Source organism: Physeter macrocephalus, chromosome 10 (genome assembly GCF_002837175.3).
Source record: "Physeter macrocephalus isolate SW-GA chromosome 10, ASM283717v5, whole genome shotgun sequence".
Classification (NCBI taxonomy): Eukaryota; Metazoa; Chordata; class Mammalia; order Artiodactyla; family Physeteridae; genus Physeter; species Physeter macrocephalus.
Genome location: NC_041223.1, coordinates 15,939,608 through 15,953,819, shown reverse-complemented (window position 1 = coordinate 15,953,819; position 14,212 = coordinate 15,939,608). Strand labels below are relative to the sequence as shown.

Here is a 14,212-nt window from a genome sequence, read left to right as displayed (position 1 = left end):
GGCACGTGGGATCTTCCCGGACCGGGGCACGAACCCGTGTCCCCTGCATCGGCAGGCGGACTCTCAACCACTGCGCCACCAGGGAAGCCCTGGGCTCCTTTTTAAGTAGAAAAAATTTCTTGCAGATTCCAGGGCTGATTTAAAGGTTTACTACGATAATATTTAGATATGTACCCTTAAAACGAAAACTCTTTATGCTTATGGTTCTTCCGATTACAAAATCAAAATTGCAAATTAAACACAAAGTAACCAACCAACGGAACTCAAATGTCCAACGTGAATCACCCGGGACGGCTGATGTCATTCTTTCTGTGAGAGGAATTAGGTACAGTTGGGGGTAGCACAGAGTCCTTTGAGCGATGGCTTCGGGCTTCACTTGGTGTGAATAAGTAAGTCAGTTAGGCATTAAATCTACTCTTTGGCCTTTTTCTCATTAGGTCATTAACCTAATTCTGCTTGATGATAAACACAGGGCTGATCTGATTATAGAATGGTCATCCAGACGATTCTTAGAATAAATGTGCTTGCTTATAGAAATGTTTTTGAGTTGTCATTAAAATGAAAACATGAAATGTAAATATCCTCACAGAGAAAATAATAATACTCACGTAGTCCCTGGGAGCCGGTGTGCCTCTGTTCTTCTTAGGCTTTTCCTACACCAGTTTCCCTGTAGGCCTGTGGAGGGGAGCCCTGGGGAGTGTGGGCTGTCGGAATAGTCCAGGGCCCCCCGACCCCGACCCCTGCTGCCCACGTTTCTCCCTCACTGCCGCGGTGTTCACCACCCTCTAATCTCACGGTCCTTCACGTCCTTATCTTGGGACGGAGATGCAGAGAACTGTGAGCCACTGTCACTTTCGGGGAGCCCTTAAGCTGTGTGTTGTGGAGCCTGAAAACCATCATCCATTTCCAAGCTGTTTTAGCATCAGCATTCCTGCCCCCTTCACTGTTGTGAAGATCAGCGAGCATTTGTATTTTTTTAACAGCTGACGCCACACTTGACGGGGTTCGTGGTGTGAATTTCCTGGCGAGTTGGAAGCGTGTGTGAGTGTGCATGTGTGTTTTCACGCAGGCCGTCTGTTTCGGGAACACAATACTCGTTGCGTCACCGCATCCTGGTGCCTGAGCCCCGGGTGGTCGCAGGCCCGGCTGAGGTCCTGCCTGCGCGGGGCTGTGCCTCTGGCCCTCGGCGCTACCGCGCGTCCCTTTGCAGTGGCAGCGTGGGGTCCCCCTTCTGCATAGGGTCGGTGGCTGCTGGAGGTGGCTTCCCTCTGAACTGCCTGTTGGTTGGTTTGTGTCTTCGAGGTCCCAGGCGTGCTCTCTGTCACTGCATGTTTCTCCAGAACCTCACGGGCTCAAAACCTGCACCTTCTTTCTACCTTTCCCTTCTCCCTCCTCCAACATCCAGTTCATCTCCAAATTCCATCCCTCTTCCCTTCCTGTTTAAAATCTTTCCATTCTTGCCACCGCCGCATCCAGGCCCTGATACCTCCCACGGGATGACCACCTCTCAGCGGCCTCCCCTGCCCCCTCCTCGTTCCCGGGGCCCTGCTGCCGGGCCAGCTCTCCCAGCATTTCCCACCCTTGCTCTGGAGCCCTCATTGGCTACAGTCTCTGCAGGCTGAGGAGAAACTGGCAGCATGAAGGCTGATGGATTTTGTTTGTCTTTCACGATATTTTAAAGAGTTGTAAACCAACTTTTTAAAAAAAAAGATATTTTAACATTAAAAATCTGTATTTTCAGCTTTTCTGAAAACTTGGAAAATCTGGCAGCATAGAGCACATGTTCCTAAAAGGTTACAATAGTTGGAAATGGAGGGTTGTTTTGTTTTGTTTTTTGCTGCCTTTCCTTGGGGCATGCTTTCTCTTGTTTGCCGCACTCCTCACTACTCCTTATAGCACCCCACCTGCCTCAGCTCTCATTCTGGCTTTCATAGTCATTAATATTCATAGCCCAGAGCTGTCTGACCCCCAGGCCAAGGACCTTTCTACACCCTGTACTTAGAACAACCCTCGTATTTTGCCTTCTGTGTATACCATTCTGCTCTGGGTGCTCTCTCTCCCCCTCTAAACCCATCCAAATCCTGCTGTTCCACAAGGCCAGCTTACAAGCTCTCTCCTCTGTGAAACCCTCCCCGCCTGCCCCAGGAGGAAGTTTTCCCCCTCCTTAATCATAAAGCACTTTGGGTTTGTCTCTGTCTTTTGGTGCCGTTGGATTATCATTTGTTTCTATGCTTCGGCTGCCCCTCCAGAGCAGGGCCTCACAGTGTTGATACAGTGCTCGTGTATGGTGGATGCTCGATGACGTACAACCAGAAAGATGCACAGACATGGTCAAGGGCCTCATTCTGTGGGTATCGACAGGAAGGTGAATATAGGTTGCTGTCAGCTGGTGACTCACCCCAGCCACTCCTAAGAGGTTGTTTCGTTTTTGTCACCAGAGCCCCTGTTTGCAGATCTATTTTTAACGTGGGGAAATCCCCCAAACACAACTAGATTCTGGCAAACCAGAGTAGGCTGTGGGTGTAGTCACTGCCTGGTAAGTGATTTGATCTATCACCAAGGTTATTCAGTGATACTGCTTTATACAGAAGATAGAGCTCAAGAGAACCATTGAATTTGGACTATTGCTACACTCATTAAAAATATTTAATACCAAATATACACACAGGATTCTATGCTTGATACTAGATCAGTCTTTTCTTCCTACGTGTTACCTCCATGGCCCCCATCTCTATGTCCTCAGTGGGGCTTTGGTTTCAGTATCGCCCACCTTCAGAACCCACCCTGCTCCACGCTCCTGGTACGCGTGCTGAGCCTGACCCCCTCCTGGCCTCGGAGAGAAGTGGGCGGGGGTAATGAGAAGCTCATAGGTTGGGAGAAAATGCCGAAGTCGAGTGATTTGTTATAATTCCTCAGCCAGTGAATGCTTGTTTTGCATCAACCTTTCCACTCGGAAAGCCTAGCACAGTGTTTCCCAGCCACATGCCCTCGGGGCCTGGTAGTAACCTTGCGATGCTAGCTGTTTTCTTTATTCCTGTCAAGCTCCTTTGAGAGGGGAGGAGGCTTCGCTTTGTCTGGGCCAGAGGGTGAGTGGACTCAAGGGCCGTGCCGTCCAGCCGTGTGAAAGGCCCCGTGTCTGCACTGTCTGGTGCAGCAGTGACTCGCCACGTGTGGCAGCCGAGCCCTGAAATGTGGCTAAGGTGACTGAGGAACTGGATTCTTAACTGTATCTCATCCTAGCGAATTGAAACTGGAATACAGCCCAGACCTCAAGGGTTGGGAAAAATGGGTCAGGTGTGGTCAGCGCCTGCGGGAGAGCCCAGTGCAGTCGTGCTGAGAGGACACCTAATTGCAGATGCTGCTGCGTGGGTGCGACTCTACTTTGTTATGTAAGTAAAAGCCTGTTTGACCAAATTTGGCAGGGCTTCAAAGCTGAACGATGTTTGCAGGGAGACCCATGGCTGTGCTGTTCTGATGGGGGCATTGTTCGCTTATTCTTTTATTTCCTTTCAGAACAGCAGACACAGAGCTCCCCTTAGCTGTGATTACTTGAACAGTTTCTACAACCTGCTTCCTCTGTTTGACTTCATTAAACGGTGACATAAATACATACTTGGTCCCCAAACCACGTATAAATGCTGAACCCAAATGACGGTTTTGGGGGAGGAGTGGGGGAACTTAGGGGGAGGCTGTGTAGACTCTTACACAGATACTTGTGGGTTTATCGCTTTTGCTTGGCTTTTCTTGAACAGAGTCAGCTGAAATCGGCTCTGGGTATTTTGACCTCACACGGTGGTTATTAAAGCCACGCCAAGCTGTGGACGTAGGTGAATTAATCTTGAGCCACATTTGCTAGAATACACGCACAACGTGTGCCCGGCGCTGCTCCAGAGGCTGGATTGCCGTGGCTTCAGCATTCTTTGGCCTGGGGAGGGTCCACGTGGTCCATGTGTGATTTATCCACACTGCAGCTTCCCAGCTGCAATCTGTCTTCATGGGCTGCCAGTTGTTCTGTAATCTAGTGAGTTTCTTTGTTGGTGTTTCAGTTCCCACTGGTCCTTTCACTGTGGAAAGTCTGGCAGACCCTTGAGAGCTGTACCACCATTGGTGGCTCCCCAAATGACTCGCCTCTCCCCCTGCAGTCTTACTTTCAGCCACAATTTCAAATATACACAAAATCGGAAGTCGGGCACAGGCAGCACTGGGGCAAGAGAATGCCAGGGTGGAGGGGACGCAGTCGCCAGGGAGGCTGGTACCCATACAGGGAAGCAGTGCGTACGTCCAGTGCTGAGCAGTGCTCAGCATCCTGACTGAATGGAGTACAGCCTTGGGATCTTCCGGCATCCTCCCCCTGATGGAGGCCACATCTGTACCCATCTCCCTGCTCTGCCCTGGAGAGGGCTTAAAAATGGCATCCCATTTGAAGCAGCAGCTCTGTGCCAGTCTGAGAGACAGACTGGCTGGATGAAAGTGTGGGATGGATGGCTTCTAGTGAAGGAGGGGAAAGCCACAGCAGCTCAGCCGGCTCTAAGCGGAGGGCAGTGATGCTGTGTTCATTGCCATATGTAGATTGAGTCTCAGGGCCTGGTACATACTGTCAAATATTCCCGTAGGCAGATACACCTCCACCCCTGTACCGTTTTCCTGACATCCTCGGAAGCCAGGTGATTGTGTTTTAATTTTACTCCCTACTCTCCAGTAAGAAGCATTCTTTCCTAGTTCTAAGGTCATTTGAATTTTCTAAGGAGATATGCTTTTTTTTCCCCCCATTTTTTGTTAGTATTATTATTAAAACTTTTAAAAGAGATTTTAACGTTAGTAAGACTAAGATGTTAGACTTGCCCCTCTGCTTTGGGTTCAGTTTTCCTTCTGCTTTATCTGAGCTTTCCAATATGGATTGCATATCTCACCGTAGTAAAGAAACAAAAGTCAGCACCCCTATTTACAAGGGTTTCAGGAGCTCTGTGTCAGGAACTGGGGGCAGAGACCAATATATATATTTCTTATTATTATTCACAGTGGTGTATAATATTCCTCAGTTTCCTCAAAACACTGGGGTCCTCACTTTTGTGTTGGAGCAGGAAAAAGAATGGTGGAGCACTCTTAGTAAATGCATTTTACTAGAAAGGAAGTTCTCAGAAGGTCAGCCTTGCCCCTGAAGACCAGACAACACAGCTGGCACAGAGCGGCTAAGCCCAGGTGTCCGCACAGGTGTCCCCCACACAAGTTTCTCCATGGCTTCTGCAGACACTCCTCGGCCAACCCTGTGGCTCGGACGAGTTGGCCTGCAGGTGACTCCTCGTGGGAAGGGGAAATGCAAAATTACAGCCCTCTCCTAAATGTGATTTTCTCTCAGCGTTCTCAGAGATGTGGGGAAGGTCAGGTAACAGACAGAATGAGAGGTAGCCAAGATCTACTGTGGGTTGGAGCTGCAGATTCCAAATCAGTGAGGTCTGTCACCGCATTGCAGCTGGACTTTCCTGCCCTCTGTTATGGACTGGATGTCTTTGGCTGCAGGAATATGAAACTTGACTCAATAATGGGGCTTTACTAGAATGTCGGTGGGCTTCAGGCGTGGTTTGACTCGGTGACGTTATCCAGAACCCTCTTTCCGTATTTCTCCCCACTCTACCCACTGTGAGTCAGGCTCTCCCTTCGTGGTTGCACGATTGTTGCCGGCAATTTCTAGGTTACAGGCTTCCTCAGCTGGCTCTCCAGCAGGGACGCTTCTATTGAAAGAGCTTCTGTTCCCAGAACCCCCATTAGTCTCGGTTGAGTCTGTAACTGGGGTTGGGGTGATATTGACCCAAGAGCCCTGCCTCAGAAATGCGTGGCACACTCAGGTTTTCCCAGACCCAGAGCTAGGAAGGGAGATGGGGACCTCCCCCCAACCCCCAAAAAAAGATCAGGGAAGGGTAGATGTTGCGTGAGAAACTGCAAGTCTCATTACTCTTCCTATAATCTGCCAATCCCCCATTACGTACTCAGATGTGCAGTTTTTTTGCCAGAAAGTAGAAAATCGTCATTTTTGAAATAGCATTACTTTCTGTGCTTTGTGACTCTTATGTCTCCTTTGCTCCCCCCTCCTTCCTCTGTTCCTTTTCCCTCCTTCCCACCTCTTCTTCCTTTTTTCTACTGTTTCCCCTTTCTCTCTATCTCCTACTTCCCATTCCTTCTTCTTTTCCTCCCCTTCCTCCTAGTCTCTTCTCCCCGCCCCCCCCTTAATTGTCAACGCATCTATATAACTGAACTAAACTGGTTCGATACAATGTAGTATCTCACTAAATAGAATGCTTTCACATTTGCCCCCCAGGAAGAAGAAATGCCAGATGTGGAAATTGACATTGACGATCTTCTTGATGCAGACAGTGAAGAAGAGAGAGCTTTAAAATTACGGGTAAGCAGCATGCAAAATCTAGAACCTTTGATGGATGCTTGAATCCACTTGGGTCTCCTGAGCGTGGCTTGCACTGATTCTGCCCCGGGCCGGCACTCGGGCAATGGCCTTTTGCAGAGAGAAAGCAATGGGATGCTGAGTATTACCCTCACAAACTGCATCTCTGGTCATAAGGCAGGTCTTGACTATAGTCAGTTCTTAAAGCACCTTACAGATATGAGTTTCTCCAGCCTTAACTTCTTGGGAGAATGATGGTTCTTTCTTTCCAAGAAAGATGGTTCTTTCTTTCTTCTCTCCAAAGATCCTTTTGCCAGAGAAGGATGTGACGTCCCATAGTTATATGAGAAGGAGAGGGGCTGAGCTAGAACTGGAGTATCTAAGCTCAGGCTTCTGGTCTTGCAGTTGTGATTATATCATTCATGAAATTAATTCTAGATAAGATTGTTTACTGTATAATTCTATTTAATAAAATATCCTTTATTGGAGTATGCTCACCTGATACAACAGATGTTGAGATGCCCCATGTCTCCTTTGTCCGGAGCAATAAAATATTTATTTCCCTTCCTGCAGGAAGTCAAATCTATCATTTTAAAATCTGCATTTGGGAGTTTCTAAAACCAATTAACCTTTGACCTGCCATTGTTCTTAATGTTCACTGATAATTACTGTTAATGGCTGTTAGTTATCACTGATGGCAAATGATCACTAAAGGCAAGTAAAGGGCACATTTGAATATGTTTAATGTGTTAATAATTGCTAGTGTCTGTTGAGTGGCGGAACAGTCTCAATTTAATGTTTATCTCTTGTTGGTATATTTAGCTGGGAGAAGATAGCATCCTAGTTCTGAAAGTTACAATACAAAAAACACAAAAACAAAAAAAACAGGCACCAGTTCTATAAAAAATGTAATGACATAAAATTTTTTTCTTAAAAGTAGGAACTTGAAAGGGGCTTTGGCTGCCATCAGGTCACCCCCTTTGGTTCCCAGGGGAGGACAACCAAAGCCTGCTGAGGTGTGACAGGCTACTCTGTGGTTAAATCACAGCCAGGCCCTCACTCTCCACATCCAGAGTGATTGTCACCATCTCTCACAGGCTGTCTCAACTTAAGTGTATCCAGTTCATTATTAACCACATTGGCAGCCAGAAGGACGGGTGTGTGTGTGTGTGTGTGTGTGTGTGTGTGTGTGTGTGTGTATTCTGAAGAGTGCAAGGCATTCCTGCAAAGGAAGGGTACAGCCTTTTGTATCTTCAGAGGACCAACAAATGCTGAAATAAAGTGTGGTTCTAGGTAGTCAATATGAAAAATTGATTTACCATGTTAAGAATAATACTATAAAGATGAAATGATTTTTGACTTCACTTTTAAAATGATACTGAATTTTAAAATAAAACTTGTGTGTATTTCATTCTAGGAAGCTCTCGTAGACTGCTACAAACCAACAGAGGTAAACAAATTACTTTTCTTAAATGCCAAGTTTGAATTGGTTTGTATTAAATCAATTTGTCTATTTTTAAAGCTAAACCATCATAAGCGGGGTGATTATGTGTATACTAAGTAACCATTATTATCCGTAAGTGAAGGGCATGTGTTTGTTTGTTTTTAATTAATTAATTAATTAATTATTTTTGGCTGCGTTGGGTCTTTGTTGCTGCACGCGGGTTTTCTCTAGTTGCAGTGAGCGGGGGCTACTTTTGGTTGCGGTGCACGGGCTTCTCATTGTGGTGGCTTCTCTTGTTGTGGAGCACAGGCTCTAGGCACACGGGCTTCAGTAGTTGTGGCACATGGGCTCAGTAGTTGTGGCTCACAGGCTTAGTTGCTCTGGGGCATATGGGATCCTCCCAGACCAGGAATCGAACCTGTGTCCCCTGCATTGACAGGCGGATTCTTAACCACTGCGCCACCAGGGAAGCCCTCACATGTTTGAATAGTACTAACTTGCTTATTTGTAAACCTCAGCACGTCTAGTTCTGGAAGACTTAAAACTAATGGAATTGGGTGTGTTGCCTGCTTTTATATAAAAGCCAAACTTCAAAGGAAATTGTGAGAGGGTTTGGAATCATTTTAGTAAAAGTTTTAGATTTATAACTGGAGAATACATTCTATTAGGGTATAGGTATGTATTTTTTAAAAGCTTAAAGCTGATTTTGTCATTCATAATTGAGCAATTGCCTTTATTGGAAGGATAAATTTTATGCTTTGTTTGGATATTTGTCAAGTGTATAGTATTAATGTAAAAAACAATAGATGTTAGTTTGATTAGACCAAAGCATTTAATGTATACTCTAATGACCCAAAGCATGACCAGTGTACAAATTAAGAATTTGATCAGTTATGAATATATTGGTAAAAGAGGTACTTTCAGTTTGTTCCTGTGATAAATCAGAGAAATTAGAAGATCCATCAGATGTTTTGTAGTCTATTTGCAATATCAAAGCAATGATGGTAGGACTTCTGTTTTTTTGAAGTGGTATAATTACAAAGTGAGAGGAAAGCATGCTTTTAAGAGTGTGTAAAATTTAAATGAGTGTGGGGTTTTAGCGTAATTTGGTTTGAGGTCAGTTACTTATTTGAGCTTTATTCTTACAATCTCCAGTTTTCCTTTATATTGATTACATTCTGTATTCATAGAGATTTTTAAATTTTAATTTTAGTTATTAAAATATATTTTTTAATCAATGTAATACATATTCATAAGTTTGAAAGCCTAAAATACTATTAGACTTATGAAGAAAAAGTAGGAGTGTCTTTCCCACTCCTTAGTCCCCTACCCTAGAGGTGTATATTTTATATTTACATAACTATATATATTTTTATACAACAACAATTTTGGCTGTTTCTCTGCTATTTACTCTTTTATTCCTAAATATACATTTACTACTTTTTTTTTCACTTCTTGACTTAAGAGGAAATATGATAGATCCCTCACTCGCCACACAATTCATTTCCCTACATCTCCTCAATAAAGTTATATAACAGTATTAGTTTAAATCAGTAGTCAAGGTTCATAATATTATGATTTAAACAAATTTTTTCACTGCTAAGTCAAACAGTGAAATATGACCACTACTCCTTTCTTGTATAGTCATTTGTTTATCCTGGAGTTGATAACTACCTTGTCATTTATTTTTGTCTAGTGCCTATTGATATTTTTTGTTGAACTCTCCAGAATCTTTGTCAAACTTGTAATATATTTTTTTGTATGCTCCAACATATAATTACTATTCCTCCATGCCAGGCTTTCTTCCTGGAGTCCCTGTGCAGCAATCTGGAGAAGTTATTCTCTGGGTTTACTGAGTAGCTACTGTCCTGGAAGTTCTGTTCAGATGCTTTGTTTCTTAAATCCCAGTCTTCCTCATTTTACTTGGAGTACATCATCCAGTAGCTTTTTGAGAAAGGATGCTTAAAAGGTAAATTTTTCCATCCTTGCATATATGAAAATGTATCTTGATCAATAGTTTGGATGGTGTAGAATTCTAGAATAAAATTCATTTTTAAAACTCAGTTTTAAAGGCATTATTCTATTGTTGTATTACTTCTGTTGTTAAGAAGTCTGATGCCTTTTCCATTCTCAGACCTTTGTAGGTGACCTATTCTTTTCCCTTCAGTTAACTTTTAGGATTATCATCATATTTTGAAATTTTACAGTGATATACTCTAGTGTGGTTCCTTTTCTGTTCATATGCTGGGTGCTTTGTAAGCTCTTTTATTTTTTTTTTTAATTAAATTTTATTGGAATATAGTTGCTTTACATGTCATGTTAATTTCTACTGTACGGCAATGAATCAGCTATACATATACATATATCCCCTCTTTTTTGTACTTCCTTCCTATTTAGGTCACCACAGTGCATTAAATAGAGTTCCCTGTGCAATACAGTATGTTCTCATTAATTATCTATTTTATACATAGTATCAATAGTGTACATGTGTCAATCCCAATTTCCCAATTCCTCCCACCCTTGTAAACTCTTTCAGTCTGAAGATTTATGCCTTTCAGTTCTTCAAAACTTGCCTTTTATTATTTATTACTTTTTCCCTCAGTATTCTATATTTTTGGCTCTCCTGTTATTTAGATGTTTTACCTTCTGGATGGGACCTCTAATTTCTTATCTTTTCCCTTCTGTTTTTCATCTCCTTGATCTTTTGTTCTACTTTCTGAAAGATTTCCCTGACTTTATCTTCTAGCCTTTTTACTGATATTTTAAAATTTCAGCTATCTTATTTTTAATATCTAAGAACGCTTTTTTAAAATCACTGTCTACTATTTCATTTTAGTATTTCTTCTTATATTATGGATGCACTCATTTCTTTTTTTTTTTTTCCTTTGAGAATATCAGTCAAATGTTTTGTTTTCTTTGTTTTTGTTTTCAAGATTATTCTGCCCTCTGCATTTTCTCAGAATCACCTTTTTTTCTGTTTTTGTCTATCTTTAGTGATTCTGGGGAGTGTACCCATGTTTGATTGTTAGGACCCAGTACACTGATTGGAATCTGTGTGATCACAGCTTGTCCATTGGTGGGTCTCATCATGGAGTGACCAGGTTGCAAATCAGAATTTTTTCAGTGTGTGTGTGTGTGTGTGTGTGTGGCAGATCTGTGTGATCACAGCTTGTCCATTGGTGGGTCTCATCATGGAGTGACCAGGTTGCAAATCAGAATTTTTTCAGTGTGTGTGTGTGTGTGTGTATGGAGCAGGGGGATTCCTCACACTGTCACTATTTGGACATCTTTTTTTCTGGAGTTTGTTGTTGTTGTTGTTTTTAAGAGTTTGATCCTGTTAACTCCTATCTGAGGGTTGATCATCCGATTTCAGCCTTTTTGGAAGTAAGGATGGGAAGGTGGCAGAAGACCTCACCATTTAATTCTTTGGGGACTAGAACTCCTTTATTTATAGTTGGTTGGGAAATTAATGTAAGAGTTAAAACAATTAGGTGTTTGGAGAGCAGTAGCAAATTGTTGTGAAGGGTTAGACAAGCTTAGTGGGATTGTAGTCAGGAAAAGTGATGGATTATGCTGATGAATTAACACGTGGTGAGGGGGTGTGGGATTGCTGCTGAGAGTAGATCCGGACTGGTGGGTATAGACGTGCCATTTACTCACTTTATCATTCCCTTTTTCTTCAGTTCTTCTGGGTGGAGAAGTTCATGTGTTGGTGTTTAGGTGAGAAGGGTTGGATATGCATGAGTCCCCCTCTCCCTCGAGGTTTCGCAGTGTCTAGGGAGAAAAATATTTCCCCTCATTCACAACAGTTAGATGAAATGCAAGGTCTTGTCCTCCTGGAACAAAAGCGTTCCTCATCTGGTCTCTGTAAGGAGGCTTATGAGATGAAAGGATATGGTATTTGAATGCTCTCAGAGTTCCAAAGGAAGAAAGACGAAAAAAGCGCTGGAATTTACGAGTGAGCCTCTCGTGTTCCTTGTTTAGCTCATGGTTTCTAGGAATGGAAATGGTGTCAAATGCTGGGGAATTTCAGTCAAGCTCATTGATCTATTAAAGAATCATTTCAGAAAAGTTTGGGTAGTTTAGCCTTTGAGCTTACGTGCATAAGAAACAGGTTTTACTGGCGCCTGGCTTGTGATGATAAACATAATAGCTTGTGTTTCCCCAGAGCTCTAGAGTTCAGATTGCGGGAACAAGCATTACCTTATTTAATCCTCACAAGCATAACTTGAAGTAGAGAACTTGCGTACCTTGTCTAAGACCTCATAGCAGTGAGCAGAGAGGCCAGGACTCATCCCCGAGTTTCTGACACCTGACCTTGTGCTCTTGCTTTCCATCCTGCCGGTCTTCCTAAGCTGCTGGACCCGGCAAGACCTTTAGGACATTAAAGAACTTTGTCTTATCTCAGCTAAATGCCTAACAAATTAATGATGTTCTTCTTCAAGTCGTCTCCTCTGGAGGTGCTATTTTTTTGATCAAAAGAACTTTACATACAATCATTATGCCACTTTGAAGTTAGAAATGTAAGGAAGCCATCTTTGCTGAATCAGACACGTCTATTTATAGTCTCATTGCAGAGGCTGGGGTGGGGAGTGAGGGGTGGAAAGAAGGCTGGGCTTTGAATCAAGAGTCTTACACCAGCACCAGCGCCAAACGTGTGTGACTTTAAGCAATTTTCTCAACCTCTCCGAGCCTCCATTTCCTCCTTTATAAAAATTTGGAGGTAATCATAACCACCTCCCTGGGTTTTAGTAAGGGCTGTTTGCAATGATAATTCTCTTAGTGATAACAAGAGCAACAATGATAATAACAGCTCAGTCATTACTGAGCACATGCCAGGCACTGATCTAATCACATGTATTAACTCATTTCACCTTTGCAGCAGAGCTGTGAGGTTGGCACTCTGATCATCAGCTAGAGAATGTGAGACACAGAAGGCTGCATAATTTGCGTCAGTGACATAGTAAATAAGTGGAGAAGTCAGGGTACAAAGGAAAGCAAATAACATGGAGCTTGACACATGCTAGTTGAATCTGGTTCCGTATAAGGCAGTGTTACTCCATTACATATTAAATACGCAAAATGCCCAAATTCACTGATAATGATATTCAATTTGAAGAGCAGACTTTAAAGAAGCTGCTGATTTCACAGAAGTGATATTGTTTTGGCATGTCACTTTCTGTCACAGGCTTTGGGCCCATGGTTTCATCCTGTGTGGGTCCCTGGCTAATAAGAAAGGGACTCATGTGTCCCCATGTTGATTCATATTCCAAACTGTGGACCCTTGACATTTAAATCTTTGCTGACTTAGACCCTTTAGAAAACACAGCAGTATAATTGTGGTCACCACACTAACAGATTAGTGATTAACTAGTAAGAATGGTGTTTTAATTTTTTCCCCTTGAGCAAATGCCATTTCTGATGTAGTTGATATTAAAATAGAGCTGATTTAAAGGTTTCTAGATAAAGCATGAAGAAAAGGAGTAATTTTGTTCTGGTTATTACTTGGATTTGAAGGATCCTAGTGGACATTGTAGAAATCCGGGAGAAGGATGTCGAGGCCAGCTAGCCAGGCTAGAGAGGAGCTTCTTTTCTTCTTTCTCACTCTTACTTTGCATGGTTTTCAAATCTCAGGATCACAGAGGAGCGCTTCCATTGTACTGGGATGGTGGACAGAAAAATGCATTTAATATGGGCTTGAGGGCATCTCTCTTACCATCTGTTAAGGGAACTGCCAGTCTTATCTGTGGACTTCTAGAAACCTCTTTTTATAGTTAAAGGTGGCTGTGCCATTGCTCTCTGATAAACATCAGATTTTCCTTTCTGATTTATTTCCTTTCTGTTATATGGAGGTCGAGGTACTACCTATCATCTCAGCATCAAAGCCTGTAAATTGATATGCATCACAGGTCCACGCAGGATGACTCAGTCTGTGACTAGGTGGCGAAAGGCATCTTTGAATCCCAGTAGTCAGCTGGGTCATGGAAATGTCATGCCATGTGACGGTACAGAAGAAGGACGTCTAATTATTGTTTGCACGTAGGAATTGACCAGAGTTTTCCAAAAGGCTGGACTGCTCTGTTGTTCGCCCTGTGTTGGCAGTAGAAAGGCAGATTCTCCTTCTTTGCTTTGGTGTCACAGTGACTGCCTCTTCCTTTTCTGACAGGCTTTGGTGATGGCCATTGTCAACCCACCCAACTCATGTCAGCCCTCTATCCATTTAACATCTTAACCTGTCGTTTAAAATATGGTTCCGTTTATGTGTACATGGAAGTTCTCCCAGCCCCTGATCGCTGAGCTGACTGCAGCAGAGAGAAAATATAAACTGGGAGAGGCTGGGTGAGTGACTGGAGGAGGCATGGCTTGGCATTTTG

At 43.2% G+C, this 14,212-nt stretch overlaps 1 protein-coding gene across 1 annotated transcript in view; it reads left to right on the top strand.

The window, feature by feature from the left end:
- Positions 1-14,212, top strand: part of PPP1R14C (protein phosphatase 1 regulatory inhibitor subunit 14C) — a 94,623-nt gene that overhangs the window by 64,759 nt on the left and 15,652 nt on the right. The window contains exons 2-3 of the mRNA XM_024122696.3: positions 6,314-6,397; positions 7,812-7,844. Of these exons, the coding sequence (XP_023978464.1) occupies positions 6,314-6,397; positions 7,812-7,844 (117 nt within the window). The remainder of the gene's footprint in view (positions 1-6,313; positions 6,398-7,811; positions 7,845-14,212) is intronic.